This window comes from Osmerus mordax, chromosome 18, assembly GCF_038355195.1.
Source record: "Osmerus mordax isolate fOsmMor3 chromosome 18, fOsmMor3.pri, whole genome shotgun sequence".
Lineage (NCBI taxonomy): Eukaryota > Metazoa > Chordata > Actinopteri > Osmeriformes > Osmeridae > Osmerus > Osmerus mordax.
In genome coordinates this window covers 9,643,708-9,659,714 of record NC_090067.1, presented here as the reverse complement: position 1 = coordinate 9,659,714, position 16,007 = coordinate 9,643,708, and the positions used below count along the sequence as shown (strand labels likewise).

Sequence of the window (16,007 nt, the reverse complement as noted above, 5' to 3'; positions counted from 1 at the left end):
TCCTTTAAAAGTGTTCTTATGTTAACCAAATCATGTCGGACTGTGCGTATTTTATTAACTGTGACATTAATGTGTCAATGTAGAACACTAAGTGTAACTGTAATTATAACGCGTCGCGACTAATAATCATTTTTATGACAACACAAAATAGGTTAGTGGGTTTACAGTACCCGATTTTAATACCACAATAAGCAACAAATAAAAACGGACAAGGAACAGTACAAAAAATTCTCTTTACTTCAGAGTTCAGTACCTTCCCCTTTCCCCACCCCGTGTGGGAATGGTCCCTCCATATTCCATTAGAGGGCGATGTAGAGCACATTTAACAGCACAAATACCGTACAAAACAAAGGAACGGCTGAGAAAAGGCAACTTGGACAGAAAAAAAAAAAAAAAAGAAAAGAAAAAAAAAAAAAAGAAGTTACAAACATCTGCCATGACAGAAATATGAAAATTGATATTATTTTCGTTCAGTTATTTGGTCTACTTCAAGGCCTCTAACAGAGACCAAATAAAAACAAAAACAGATCGGACATGTTTACTGCATTGATTCACATGCAACCCCAAAGACTACACACATCCGATATGACATGTAACTACTTGCTATGCCAACACCATCCAAAAGCACTGATATCACAATTTCTGTGTACAGCGAAGAGATATAAAAACAGTTGAATCAATGTATAAAACCATTAAGTCTATCAACAAAACCAAAGACTCAAAAGATAGTTCCATTTCATTCTGTTCATTGGTTTAAATTCTCCAGCATTCCACAATGGACGGAGGCATGTTTTGGGCGAATGTTCAGGCTGAATATTTATTTACACATATCCTTGTGGTGATATTCTTCTCTCAGGGATGTGGGAGGTGAGAGACAAGTCTGGTACACAAAGAGGTGGTGGGGATATCATGGGTCTCCTTTGGATTCAACAGATCAGAATGGGCCAGAACCGGTTTCAGAGGAGTGTATGTGTGTGTGTGTGTGTGTGTGTGTGTGTGTGTGTGTGTGTGTGTGTGTGTAGTTGGTTGTGGTGATCACACATTCTCCTTACGTGAGTTATTCAAGTCAGTCAAGTCAGTCATGTTCCAGTCAGTGCGTGGTCGCTGTGCTGTCAGATAAGTGTGTGAGGTAGTGTGTTGATGTCAGTGCTTTGCTGGTCGGCAGACACAATGTCTAAATTAGGATCCAGGAGTGGACATCAGTTACACGATTAACTCAAAACAGGGAGGAGGTGGTCGTTCAGTCCAAAGGAGTCACTAAAAGTGCTATACATTAGCATGAGAGTGTACTGTGTGAGTACAGTGAGAAAGTCCAGTAAGCAGTTGGTTGGTAGAAGTAAATGTCTCTTCCCTTCCATAGCATTGGTAGAAGTAAATGTCTCTTCCCTTCCATTGCATTGCATCCCCCTCTCTGGTGCCCTATCCCACCTCACCCTCTGTTCCTCAGCCTTCATTAGCTGCAACTAACTGGCCGAGGCCCTGGCGGACATACACAGCCTGGATCTCCTTGGTCTTGAGACAGAAGTCACAAGCCCAGACGGCGGCACTTTCCCGGGTCAGCAACCCATACGCCGGCTCCGTCAGACCCGTACAGTCGCGGTGGAACCAACGCTGGCATGACGCCTCACATAAGATGGCATCCTGATCGTCATGCACCTCCGACAAGCAAAAGCCGCAAGGGAACACCATCCCTGAGCCACCCAGCTTTCCAGGGCCAGAGCCTGGGCCAATGGAGGGGGCAGCGGGGCCGGGGGGCAATGGGGACTGGGTGTTCGGGGTGGAGGTGGAGTTGGAGGGAGGGTTTGGGTTGCTACCTGGAGTATTCCCCCCACTGTTGTTTGTCATGTTGTTCTGGGTAGAGTTGGGGGGGGGATTGGACATTGGGCCTCCACCTGGAGTGTTGTTCTGCTGGTTGTAGGGGGCAGAGCCTGGAACAGAGTTGGGAGGAGTAGGCTGTTGCTGTGATTGGTTGTTGGAGTTGTTGGCAGAGTTCGGTGGCTGGAGCTGATTGGGTGGTGGTTGCTGGGGTTGGGAGCCATTCAGTGGGCCCGTAGGTGAGGAGTTGGGGTTGGGCTGGGGCGGAGCTGAAGACGGCTGGCCAGGGGTGTTGGGGTTGGGCTGCTGGACGTCTGGGTGGCCAGGGAAACCGGGCTGGGGAGGGCCAGAGTTAGGGGGGGGTCCAGAGTTGTTGTTAGAAGGGGGGGCGTTGGGATTCATGTTAGGCTGCTGCTGCTGGGGAGGCCCGGGCTGGGGTCCACCACCAAAATTCTTTCCCTCCTCGTTCCCTGGGGGACTGGGGCCAGGGTAAGGCCCATCTTGCGAAGGAGGAAACTGTCCTTGAGGAGGTAACCCCGGGAGCCCTCCCACCATGTTTCCACCAGGGCCAACCCCCATGCCGCCCATCATGTTCATTCCACCAGACATCCCCCCCATGGGATTCATGGGCCCATGAGGGGGTCCCCTGGGGCCTCCACCACCAGGCAAGGGGGGGCTGTTGAAGGGATGCCCTCCCTGCCCATGCTGTTGCTGAGGGGGCATTCCAAAACGGGGGTGTGGTGGTCCACCTCCTCCGGGACCAGGCCCCCCCATACCTCCAGGGGATAGCATGGGGTTGAACCCTGGTCCAGGGTGCATGGGCGGACTGAAGTTGGGGGGCATGTTGAACTGTGCCGGACCCCCTGGGGGGAACCCTCCTCCGCCCCCACCTCCTCCACCCCCTGGTCCACCAAAGCCAGGCATACCTCCAAAGCCCAACTGGTGGTGTGGTCCAGCATTGGGTGGCGGAGGGCCAAAGGGTGGTCTGCGTCCGGGCTGCCCGCCTCCTGGTCCTCCAGGGCCTCCCATGAAGCCCATGCCTCCACCCATTCTCCCTCCACCTCCATACCCACCTCCACCACCTGCCCCTGGGCTGGGAAGGAACGGACCTCCTCCTGGACCACCCCCACCTCCTGGTCTTGATGGAGGGCCAAAGTCATCGTCAAATGGGTTGGACGCCACTAAGTGGTCTACCATAGGGGTAGGTGGGGGCGCAAACTCAGAGAGGTGGGAGAATGCTGCCCCCTGAAAGAGGGGAAAAAGAGAAAGCATAAGAAACAGCACATCTCATAATGTAGTAGAGTGCTTGTTTTAAAGTGTAGATATGTGCCTTAGGGACAGTGAGGCTAGTACAGGAAGACACAGGTTTGCAACTGTTTCAACTGATAGTCCTCGTCAAACATCTTTACATTATGTAGGAATGTGTCCAGGTTGCTCAAGGCAGCCTTTACCTGAGTGTTGGTTTTTCTCTTTTTTTTCTCTGGGCTTTTCATTTGTGAACCTGCAAACGGGAAAATGGCTAAATTAGAGAGAATAATTAAATGGAAATATTAAATGACTGACACAAATCGGACAGGTTATGGGCTTTGTTAAAGGTTTAGTGGTAGAAAATATAGGGCATGGGATTAGTTTTTCGAACTGGCAAGAGACTGACATTTAGAATTAAACGCCGAATTCCCATAACCGTTGTTCAAGTCTGATGGAAGTACAACATTATAGACCAGACCAGGCAAGAGAGCCTTGAAAATTGGACTAGTGAAAACTTTAAGAGCCGAATTTAGAGCAAAAAAGACATAAACCCCCAGATAAACCCAGGGGTATTCAAAAAGACATACAAGTGTTGGCACGGGGACAGACAGTCGTGAAGTTTACACACGTGGGGAAAGGATGAGATTGAGGAGCCAACGTAGCTATGACTGCTAGTTCAGATCTGACACGGAGACGAACTAGTGCCTACCTTTGCCTCGTTTTCCTTGACCTTGTCCCGCCAGTAGTCTCCCCGATTCGGCAGCCATTAATATGACTGTCGGTGCGGTGCCATGTCACCGTTCATATGCAAGAATTTTTTTTAAATGGACCGGCACAGTCTGGAGAATTTGTAGCCGGGCTGTGTCACCAGACGGAGTCAAAGAACAGGGTTCGGATGAGGAATCAACGTGGTATGTGCTATGAGCCCTTGCAGAATTATTGGGTATCGGCAGGGTGGGTAGCTGGCTAGCTACCAACCTTTCGCCACGCTGACTGTCACGCCGGGGTTTGGTGATCAACAAGCCTGTTCATCTTGCAACTTGAACACCGAGCTATGCCCGGGTGACACACAACTAGAGTGCTGAATGAAACTGGTCACGGGCTAGATAACTCGCTTGTTGGCTACGTTGTGTTTGCCAGTGTGCATGCAAGTTGCACTCCCCCTCCTCCCTCTAAAAATGATCACTTACAGATGTGTAGCCTACGCTAGCCACGTTACCCACACAAGCTAGACTTGAGTAGCAGGTTAGCTAGCTAACTAATTAGATACCTAAACCTGCAGCATGCAAATGGGTAGTCAGCGAGCAACAAATAGTTAATTAGCTCATAAACCTTAGTAAACTTTGGTCAGTAGACTTGATTCGTCTCTTTTGTGACTAGTTAGTAAATGACAGAAAAATAATTGGTATTGTGAAACGTTGCTAGCTAGCTATCACTAGCTAGCATGCTAGCTAGCTCTCTGGAGGCAACTATACCCTTTATCCGTTGCTTGCTCTGTTGTCCGTTAAATTGGGGCCCTCCGGTGTGTCATTGTCGATAAACCAGTCCTCGCACAGTACAACCCTTTAGTTGCAATACAGCATACAATTATAATTCGTATAGATACGCTAATTTTGTCATATTAATCACGGCCTACTGTCGCCGCTGGACAAAGAGGGACAGGCAGTAGTGTAGCAAGTGAAGTGCATTCTTCAAATGATTCGCAGTCAAATCTTTTTAGTGAACCGAATGAGCTGAATTGTATTTCCCAGTCGTGTGAACTACTGATAGTTAGAAGGACTCAATTCAATTTAGTGATTCGAATTGCACATCAGCAATGAAGAAACGCGAACCAGGGACGTTTGCAATTTGTAAGAACTATGGGGGTGTCATAAATATAAATTTAACTTGTGTATTGCCTGCTTCAATGATATGCAAACGGATTCAAGGTTAGTCCTAAAATAATACATATTTTGATTAAATTGTAAGAATTTAAAGCTTAAATCTCCACTGTACTTCGTTTTTTTCTTTTGCATTTCAACAGTCATACCTTTTCCGCTGGTCGTGGAGTAGTCTATTTTAGAACCGACTACTTTCAAACGCTGCCACCCGCAGCAAATCTCCTTTCATATATTAAAAAAAAAGATATGGAAAATGCATGATTTAACATAAATATTGTCATTTTCGGTACTAGAAATTTAATTACCCACGTTTTAAATGACCTATAGCCTACTGATGAAAGAAACAAATAAAATAAATTGAATACAATTATAATAAATATGATGGATTAATTAATTAATTGATAGACTCTTTAAAGTGTCAGTATGAATCGTTAAATAGTTTCCAAAAGACCATCTTTAGCCACAGACTTTAGTAAAGAGCAGACCCCCAAAATCACCGCCCCCTATAAATGAATCCCCCCACCTTTGTTTCTCAGTCGCTCTATTTCTGAGAGATCACTGAGACACACTGTAGCCCACGGATTGGACACTGGGAATGGGACCTCTAAGAACCAAGACCAACTTTCTATTATTTCGAGTCTTCCCAATCCGAAGACACATTTTTATCCAAAGAGAATAATTAATCTGCTGAATGGAAAAGGGAACTGTCCAAAGGAAATCACAAATGGGATAAAGTAGGGATTTTTCTTTTTCGTCCAACTGTCTCGGCAGTCATTTAGCCTAATGTTTTTGTAAATAGGCCTAATTTGATTTGTTTAGAATTTCTGACCATAAATTGTCACAGGTAGGGTATTCATATAATGCCCTTTTTTAGATACATAATTTAAAGAAACAGATCGAATAGCCTAAATTAACATGATGATGACATTTCCATCAAATGCAAATATTTTTGTTTATATTTTGACAACAATTTAGTAGTATAATGAAATCTTTCTCCGGATGGAAAATAACCAAAGAATCCTTGTAGCCTACATAGATCACAAAGAACCTGAGAAACCTTTAGTATTATAGCCTAAGCAACGGAAGTCTATTGTGTAAGAATATTTCTAAAGGTGCGTCTCTGGGGTCTCCCTGCATGGCGCTAAAAGGTGTTGAAGCAAATAGGTTTTCGGCTTTCTACAATAGTTACAATGGCAAAGTGGTTCAAAGACTTTCCCATCAATTTGAAGAACGGTACCGACAGGATCCGCTCTGCCTCTGAATCAGGGTCCCAGTCACGAACCAAAGCGGGGCTGGTAGCTGGCACCAAGGCAACTAGCTCAAAAGGTAGTCTGCGCAAAAACTCGGGCACAGATAACGGCGGTGGAGGAAGTGGAGTTGGCTCTTTATTGTCTGGAAGAAATCGAAAAAATTCTGCCATTGAATTGGGAAGAAATGGCACACCAGGTTCGATAAAAGACGGCAAAGTTTGGGATAGTCTTATTCCAGGGAAGAGTCGAAAAAATTCCAAAGCCGAGATGGTGTTTGAGGAACACCGGCCCAAAAGTGCAAGTTCTGCTAATGCCTACATCAGTCGCCTGATAAAAGTAGACAAACAGGACAAGAGTCCAAACTTCAACAATGGTACCACCTGTCAAGTGATATCTGAGACAGAGAAAGGACAGACCCAGTGCAAAGCAGAGACGGTAAGAAGTTGGGAAATGCTAATCTATTTATTCTCACGCTTTGTATTGGTTATGTCTTATGTCTTCATCCGCAATATGCGGATGAATTGGTCAATGGTCAGTGAACAACACAGCTAAACATTATGTTGCCTGGTGTATTTACCTCATACCTGTAGGTTAATATGACTAAGTCCTCCCTCTGTAAAACTTCCAACCCTCAAACCTGAGTGAAGAAGAAATCTGTAGAAGCTATGTTTTGCTTGAAGGCTACTTTCATGCTTTGCCCTGATAAGTAAGTTTCTAGTAAAATTGTATTCTGCCCAGAAATAGAATGTAGTGTCATCAATATTGTTGACACTGAAAAGTAAATTAACGTTGAAAGCCCTGAAAGTTGATATTTTTTTCAGCTCTCTCTCCTCTTTGTCTCTGGTTCCCATTGTGTTCACTCCTCCCTGTCTGTCTCTATCTTTCTTTCCTTTCCTCTCTAATCTCCCCCCCCCCCATGAATATAAAGCCAATGTATGGCTGGACTAACCTATATAAATCCTAAACTCCCTCCCCTATCTTTCCTGGCCCAGTGTTCCTCCCCTCTCACCTCTCCACCTCATCCCCCTCTTTACTGGCATTCAACCCCCGGTGAGGGCTATCATGTTATAAAAAGCATTGTGTCATCGGAGACTTGGGCGCAAACCCAAGTCCCCTCTGGCACCACTTTGAAAAAAAAGAAAGAGAAAAGTCAGTGAGACGACGTAGCAATATGGTGTGAAGAAAGCCATATAAAAGAAAGCAGGTGAAATAGAGAGTTGAGAGTATTATGTTTCTATGGCTTGTTTACAGGCCTGTGTTCACCTGTTGTTGGCAGTGGCAGTCTGTTGCAAAAACATTGAAGGGTTTCAGCTTTTAGAGGACCCAGGTGTGTGTTGTGTGTATCACTCAGATGCATGTGTTTAGCATCCAGGGGAAATGATTCAAGGCCGTCTTTAGCATTAGAGGGCCTTTCAATAGTTTAGTTGGCAAGAAAACAAAAAGTGGAGAGAGAGAGAAATGAGAAGATGTAAAGAATCACTGTAAAGATTGTCTTCTGGCATGGAGATAAACGACAACGTTTATGACAGTGATACGTCTTTACAGTCAAGCGTGAATGCCTCAGAAGATCTGGCAGCACTTAGCAGAGAGGTGTTAGTAATGACAAAGAGAAGCAATAATGAAGACAATGGCTTTAGTACAAAGCTGGAGCCCTTGTAAAGGGACCGGTAACAGGAGAACTGCCGGTTAATCAATTACTTTGAAGAAGGTATTGTTATACTCTCAGTGTCTGTGGAAAAGCACAGCATCATGCAACTGCCCGGTCACTTAACCAATCACTGATTTTGGCTAACTCAACTGTCCTTCAATTACTGACAACCTCATATCTTTTAAAGCAGTGAATACCAGTCATCAACCATAATCACGTTTTGTTGGTCTCAGGTGATCATACTGGAGGATTATGCAGATCCCTTTGACGCCCAGAAGACCAGGGAGCAGAGAGTGGCAGAGAGAGAGGGCGAGAACGATGGCTACATGGAGCCGTATGATGCCCAGCAGATGATAACAGGTGAGCGGACACAGCAACAGTCGGAGACTGTTCCCAGTATAGTTGGAAAGATTACTGAATAAATTGAAGTCACTCCCCCTAGGCTGTAGCACTGTACCCCATGGGGTTGCCACAGCAACTGTGTTGTGCTAGGACAATGGGTGCAGTTTCCTGTCTCGACTTCCTTTTTCCTGTCTCTGTTTCCTGGTACTATTCTATGAAAAGGAAGTTGGCTCTCATTGACTCCCCCCGACTCCCATCCCTCAGACCAAGGCCCTACATGGCCCCCCATATTGGCAGGCCTTAGACCATTTCTCACAACTTCCCCGCATCCAGGAAGACAACTGGTCAGTCATCCAATCACGTGCTCCCTTGACCTTTAATTTCGTCATGCCATTGTTTTACCCAAAGTGGTAACACAAAAGCATGCTGTGACGGTGAACATGGTTGTAGCACTCTAATTCACTAGACTTCACCTACGTTTCTTTCACTACATTTCCTCAGGGAGGTCCAGTCTGTAGTTCTAATGTTATTTGACTGTTCTTATTTATATAATGTGTAATACTGTACACATCAAATGGATGACTCCGGAATACCATAGAGGCCACTGATGCACACTGATTTTTGGGGAGGCAAACTAGTTCACAGTATTATCTTAACTTCAATATGTTATTTTTCCTGCTGTTGGATTGACAAGGAAAAAACAGGCCCTTGTGGGGCATCATTTTGTTTAATCTGATGAACAGTTAAAAAATAAATACAGCCCATAAGACTTTCTGTAAACTAGCCTAACCTAAACTGACATGTGAACCTCTCCTACTGTTCCCTTCAGAGATCAGACGAAGGGGCTCCAAGGACCTGCTAAAGATGTGTGTCCTGCTGGAGGGGGGCGAGGGGTCCAAAGACGAGGACCGCCCTGCCGGGGCCACCCAGATCTATGGCATCCCGTACGACGCTGGCACAGAGAGTGACGGAGGAAGTACCAAGACCCCCGTCACCCGTCCAGAGTTAGACCCCAGGCCCTCTGTGGAGTACGAACTGCCCTGGGAGTGGAAGAAGGAGCAGATAGTGAGGGCCCTGTCAGGTAGCTCAAGAGATTCTCCGTCCAGGCATTACAGCTAACACTTGCACCTTAGTTTGCATTTCTAGCTCACTCATCAATGTCAAAATCTTCAGCCTGTGAGCCTTACATAATCACACTGTCTCCTTCAGCTCAGTTTGACAGCGCTGAGCGCCACTCCCCAACCAAAGATGAGCCCCCCCACCCCACCCTAACGAGGCAGCCCCAGCAGCATCTACGACAAAAGAGCTGGAGCCAAAAGATCCTCAAGTCTTCCCCCACCCTGTCCCCCTCTTCTGCCCCCAGCCTCACTCTGGAGGGAGAGGGGAGCCGTGTTGACCCCATGCTACCCCTGGAGAAACAGAAGTGAGCATTGGAGACTGGTGCATACTAGGACAAAGAGGGCGAGGGGTGTTGAAGTGGCATTTTCGTTTTTTTGTCTTCTTGACGAGCAGACCTTTTTTTCATCTAACTCTTGTGCCAATTCCACCTCTCTCTCTTTTACTCTATCTCTCTCGGGTCTTCTATCAGCTGGTACCATGGCTGTGTGACACGCCAAGAAGTAGAATCTCTACTCCAGACCTGCAAAGAAGCTAGTTTCCTGGTCAGAAACAGTGAATCAGGAACAAGCAAGTACTCCATTGCCCTTAAGTGAGTCCTTTTGTGCTTGTCCCATGATAAGTCCATTTTCTTTTCTTCCCATGTTTACAACTATAGTTTATGTATGTGAACCCTCATGATATAGATCTTGATATAAAAATAAACAATGTCGACATGAGTTTTATTGTTAGTTTTTGCAAATGTTCACTGTTTCCCGGACCTCCGTGTTCTCGTCTCCTTCACAGGACGAGCCAGGGCTGTGTGCACATCATCGTGGCCCAGACCAAAGAGAACGGCTACACACTGGACCAGAGCAGCTGTGTGTTCTCCAGCATACCAGAGGTGGTGCACCACTATGGCGCCCAGAGGCTGCCTTTCACCGGAGCCGAGCACATGACCCTCCTGCACCCTGTGCCCCGCCCTCACTGACTGACCCCACCCCGCACGGCACCCTCGCCTCTTGGTCTGATTCTGACCTTCAGTCTCACTTAGGAAAAATACATCTCTGGACAACCGAATGGCCGTCACAGGCCGTTGAAGCACAACCTGAGAGAGAGAGAGAGAGAGAGAGAGAGATGACCCTTTGACCCATCAAGATGAACGTCTTCACTCGTCTCCCTCTCTTGCTCAGCCTCTCTGTTGCTCATTCTCCTCTACCCTGTATATTTGTTGCCTCGCTGACCATTTTGGTCTTTCCCAGAGCTAAGAGCTGCTCTTCCATGCTGCCGGGCCATCTTATCCATTCACTTGCAGCTCATGCAAAACAGCTTGACGACTACTGTTTTGCATGTGTACATGCGAGTAGCTCTGTCCAGATGGCGTTTTGATTGAGCAAACATGGGGGAAAAAAGGGTTGGCCTGAAGAATGCTGCTGTTTATGATCCTTTAGCTCTCTCTGGTGGATGTGCTGGCTCACTGCACCAATTAGACAAAACTATATACTAAACTGTGGTGACTCAACAAGATGGGAATTTCACACCATACCGAGTGAAGAACACACACAAAGACAGATGAACCTTGAAGTAGAAATCTTAAGTTATGGTCTTGCGTTTAGAAGTTTAGAAGAGCTATATAGTTTCAGATCCTTCTTTTTACTTTGTGGTTCTTTGCCTTTGGAGATACTGTGAAGAATGCTGTTTGTGTGTGTAGGCAATCTGCTCCATAATCCATAATGTCCTAATGCAAAAGTGCCTTATTTTTTTAAATAAGTTGGTATCTGAAATTTGTATTCTAGTAGAAACTCAAGCAAAATATGATGATACATTTTTGCATTGTATTAGTTTATTAGTTCAGCCCCTGGTGCTATGGAAAATGACCAACCAAATGATATGTGCCAACTGGTAATTTGTATTACAATTGATGATTACTGTATGTAACCCTTGATTCTTGTCTGTTGGTGCATGCATGTTGATTCCTACTGTTTAAGCATGAATGTGCTGGATAGCTGATTTGAATTAAAACACAATCCTGGATTATCCTCCAATTGATGTTTCCTTATTTTAGGCCACCTCTTGTCAGATGCAAGGTGGTATGGGTTATGTAAGGATTTTTGCTCAAGGAATAATAAGTGTTAGGCCACACATAATCCATCATTGTTTTAAAAGTATTAATACTGAGTACATATGTAATAAATGTGAAAACACTAATATTTAATTCATATGTAACAATGCCTCAGAGCAGAATTATGGTGTGAATGTCATCCTGCTTCTGAAGTGTCTATGTTGCTGAAAAATTGATTACTTTGTCAGTATCGGGTGATTAGGTGGTTCATTAAATCTATCCGTGTTCCAGTAGCTTGCGTCGCCCACCGAAAGTCTATGTAATGCACTCTGGTTAAGAGTTCAAAGGATGGGGAATGAGTTTCGTAAGGGATTGAATTCAAAGCTGTGTGAGGTTCAATTTAGGTCCAGGACAAGGGAAGTGGCCAACTCACTTAATGTGTACTTGAGGTAAACGCAGCACTAAAAATGGCTGAAGTGTGAGAGTGGTATCATTACACCAATGATACTTAGGGTGAAGGAAAAAACGAGGAACTGACACCATCCCTCTCTCCTTCCTCATCTTCTGTTTTGTCTGTCTCTCCCCCTCTCTCTTACCTTCCTCACTCGATCACTGGTATCAGGCTCTGATCATCTGCTGTCATCAGGCTCACCTTGAGTACTGAAGGACATTGTCTCGAAAGCTGAGTCAGGCTTAGGTCACAAGGTTGGAGGTATGTGGGTTTGGACCTGATGTCAGGGTGGGAAGCCAACATGCCAAGAGTTTCTTTATGCGATTCAGTGTTTGTCTTATTTTTGTCTAACCACCAAGAGATGCAATAAAATTAGATGACAAACAAGTGACTATTGTTTTGTTTGTATCGTGGGTTCTTCAATAAACAAACCATGACTTGAAGAGAATGTTCTTTATATATCAGAATATATCATGTCTAGTATGCAACAGGCTTACAACATGAAACATGCGACTTTGTGAATTAACCTCTAGTAACGCTCTGCGCATGCGCCATCTACAGATAACAGACTTGATGCTGTCGGTCTTCATGATCTCAAATTGAATAATCAATTATCCTATTTTTGGCGATGTCTGTGGGATTGCCAAACGCGCACACACACACATACGTACACGCGAACACACACATACACTCACACTGACACACACACACTGATATGACATAGTCCTCCCCAGCTTGTGTAACAGCACAGGGCCACCTGAGGAACGTGGCAGTTTGACATCTTGGTTTCGCTTGACCTGGCCGGTGGTAACCGAAGTGTCTTTGCTGCCATCCTTATCTGCTGCTTCTGTCTGTGTGTCCTGACATGGGCAGGCTCCGTGTCCTGCCCCTCCTTAGTTTACACTGCCTAGACCTGACAGGGGTGTCCCATTAAGTCAATCTGCTGGCGAGACCCTGGCCAAGGTCAAGTGTGTTTTCTAGATTGAGGTGTTTGTAAGAGGCGTGGCATCATTCGTTTCGACGTTTAGTTTCTCTGTGTGTAATAAAGTATTGGTGTGAATTATTAATTATTAAATTAATCATTCACATGATCCCAGAACACCAAATAAAATATGTATCATGTTGCTTTCTGACATGATTAATCTCAAATGACATCACTCTACACCTTGTTTGTAACAGCTCATCTTAATTTCCATTCTGCATGCATTTGTTAAATGGTATGCTGGACTGTTTTACCAGGTTGACATGTTTGTGTCTTTTAATTCGTACTACAAAAGACCAATAAAGTAGTGTAACCTCACAATTTACTCTCACCTTCACCTTAAAATGATGTTTGTTTTTGAATGAATGTTCTCTTCTTGTTCATAGGGCCCTGGAGCTCAACCTGTCACTGAGGTTTTGAACCTTCCAATCACTTAGCTCCTCTCAACGTCACGCTCTGTCGGCAAAGGAATGAGGATGACTAACTCTGCCAGGAAGAGGCAGGTCTATGACTCGCCAATCATTTTGCATACTTTCAGTCAACTGAGTGTGGTACAAGCCAATAAGAGTGGTGCATTCTATTTGACTGACAGACTGGGGCTCGCAACGATCTGAACATGTGCATTCCTCTGTAATTGTACTTCTGCATTGCCCTCCAAGCTAGTTAACTCATGTACTCCAAATGTTTCACTCTCAAGATCACATGCAAATTGTGCTCCTCCCTGGTTCTTTTCTGCCTTTCCAAGTTCAACATCTGGGTCAACTTAACTCGGGGGGAACAGGTTTTGATATTGTTGGCAGGATGCGTGTGCTGGAGCATTTAACTCTGTGGGAATCCCCACTCCAAACATCCTCACACACACATGGATGCTTGCACACGCACACCATACACACCGACAAACACACATACATTGTTGTTTTGGACAAAGACAATACAACAGAGTATTGATTTAGGTCTGGTTAAATGTAACGTTTAATATGTTGAAGAACACAGCAGTTATTACCAAAAAGATTACAAAATAGTTGCAAAGAAAGAGATAAATGATATTCATATGGTCAACACTGAATACATAATAACTTGATTTGACGCCCAGAAAGTCTTTCATGTGAAAGAGATGTTAAACCATTGTCATTTAATTTCCTTTGATCTATCTTAATTCTTCACTTTCACCAATCCATTGCACAATTTGTCTGAATATACAACACATCATCTGAGTAGATACATTTGGTCTTCTAAAGGGACAATCCTCACTCATGCCCTGAATAAAGTAACAATCATCTACACAAGAACTGTGTCAGTGATTCCGTATCTGTGCTAGGAAATACGTTAGCAGACAATGGGAACACACAGCTCCTTCTGAATATCCACATGACACTAAATCATCCCTTTCCTTCTACACAGGAATGACCCCCATCCCTCATCTTTCCTTCTACATCAAGACATTGCGTGATACCACCCTCTTGTTGACCCTGCATCCCAACTTTCCTTTCTTCAACAGTTCATTGCCCTCCATCCATTTTCCATCCATCCATCTCCTCCCTCCCTCCCTCCCTCTGGCCCCACCCCCACCCCTCCCTCCCCCGTCGCCTCACTCCTTCTTCTCCCCCTCTGTTGTCGCAGCCGTGCCTGCCGGTTTTTCGTCCTGCTTGAACTCCAGGAAGAAGTCGTTGCAGGCGACAGTCAGTGCCCCCATGAGGATGATAAACTCAGTGAAGTCCACCTCTCCATCATTGTTGGCGTCCAGGTCATTCATCACCTTCTCTACCCCGTCATTATCTTTAGCGTTCTGGTGGGTGGGGGTGAGGGAGGGAGGGGGAGGTTAGGGTAAGAATGTCAGATATTTTCAGTGTTTGTGTGTGCCTGTGACTGCACAGGTGCATGTCTGGTCGGCACGGTCGGTATACGAGTGCATGTTTGTGCATGTGTGTGACGTGTGTTTGTGCAAATGTGAAATGTGAGTGTGCTCTCCTCTTACCCCTAGGTAACTCCCCAGCTCCTCCGTTAATAGCTCCCTCAGCTCACCCCTGCTCAGAGTATACTTGTCCCCCTCCTTCCCTGAATACTTGTGGAAGGTCTTGATCAACATCTGCATGGCACTCTCCAGGTTGGTAGTGGGCTCCTTGGACATGCTAAAGGGGTGGAAGGGGTTGGGGGGGGGGCGGGAGAGGTCATAGATCAGACTCTGTAGTAGGATGCTCGCTCCAGTCCCAACCACATGTGCGATCACATGACAGACGGGGATGAAGCCACCTCCCAGAGAGAGGGACAGAGACATGCCTGGCGGATGGAAGGAAAGGGTAGAAGCTGTCCCAGTTTACTACGAAGGTCAGATGACAGATAGGAGGCTATGGCCGGCCCCACAGGGGGCTGCTGTTTGTGTGTATTGTATGTAACCTTACTTGGTTTGATACTGGAAAGATTTTGAGGTTGAAAAGGGACAGGGCGGGCTTTTGAAAAGCAACAGTCTTACACACATTGTGTCCGGCATCTTGAATCTTCTTGAGCTGGTTTTCGTGGAGAGACTGTGCACACATAGACACAGATAGGTCATTGTCAACGACGCTAACTCACATAGATAGTATCCTAAGGTGAAAGACCTGTGCATTGAGAAACGTTTCAGAATCACTTCTCTACTGTTACAGTATTCCAATTTCAATTTTGTTCTTTTTACTTTTAGTTTGTAAAATTCTCGAGTTTGGAATATACTATCTACCTAATGTTGGCCGTGTAACAGTGAATCCCAACGGTGGGGTGGAAACCACAAGTGAAACATGAAACTGTTAAAATGTAGATCAACTACCGAGTCATCTCAAACAAGAACAGGGAGACAAGTAACCTGAGGTGCCCTTACACACACACTGGTGCACACGCACACACACACACACACACACACACACTGGTGCACAGGCACCACACTCACACACACACAACCACACACACACAGTGATATTCAATAATACGATAAATTTAACATTGACGTATTTGTGATTCTTGTTATAGAAATAATGAAAACTAAATTGGCTGATTTCAGTACTGTAGTTAAATGTTTATCATGGAACATTCCAGAAGTGATGATAAAGGATTGAGAAGAGAACATAAGATAAGAAAAGAGAAGAGATTAGAAGAGAAAAGGAGAGAAAACAAGAGAAAACAAGAGAAAACAAGAGAAGAAGAGAAACAATTGACTGGAAAATCAGTAGGGGTCAGTTGTCACAATGACCGACACAATACAAA

General features: G+C 45.2%; 3 protein-coding genes across 3 annotated transcripts; 1 reads left to right on the top strand and 2 right to left on the bottom strand.

The window, feature by feature from the left end:
• Positions 1-161: 161 nt before the first annotated feature.
• On the bottom strand, positions 162-4,708 carry pygo2 (pygopus homolog 2 (Drosophila)). The gene is made up of 3 exons (XM_067255891.1): positions 3,773-4,708; positions 3,267-3,316; positions 162-3,060 (listed from the first exon to the last, which is right to left on the bottom strand). Exons 1-3 carry the CDS (start codon positions 3,828-3,830, stop codon positions 1,444-1,446), a joined length of 1,725 nt encoding a protein of 574 aa, XP_067111992.1. The 5' UTR covers positions 3,831-4,708; the 3' UTR covers positions 162-1,443.
• Positions 4,709-5,516: 808 nt separating this feature from the next.
• Positions 5,517-12,150, top strand: she (Src homology 2 domain containing E). Its single transcript, XM_067255689.1, has 6 exons — positions 5,517-6,628; positions 8,075-8,201; positions 9,013-9,264; positions 9,393-9,606; positions 9,772-9,891; positions 10,086-12,150. The coding sequence occupies exons 1-6, from the start codon at positions 6,134-6,136 to the stop codon at positions 10,267-10,269; spliced, it is 1,392 nt and encodes a 463-aa protein (XP_067111790.1). The 5' UTR covers positions 5,517-6,133; the 3' UTR covers positions 10,270-12,150.
• Positions 12,151-14,361: 2,211 nt separating this feature from the next.
• Positions 14,362-15,261, bottom strand: s100s (S100 calcium binding protein S). Its single transcript, XM_067255715.1, has 3 exons — positions 15,248-15,261; positions 14,749-14,902; positions 14,362-14,559 (listed from the first exon to the last, which is right to left on the bottom strand). The coding sequence occupies exons 1-3, from the start codon at positions 15,259-15,261 to the stop codon at positions 14,362-14,364; spliced, it is 366 nt and encodes a 121-aa protein (XP_067111816.1).
• Between the last annotated feature and the right edge of the window lie 746 nt (positions 15,262-16,007).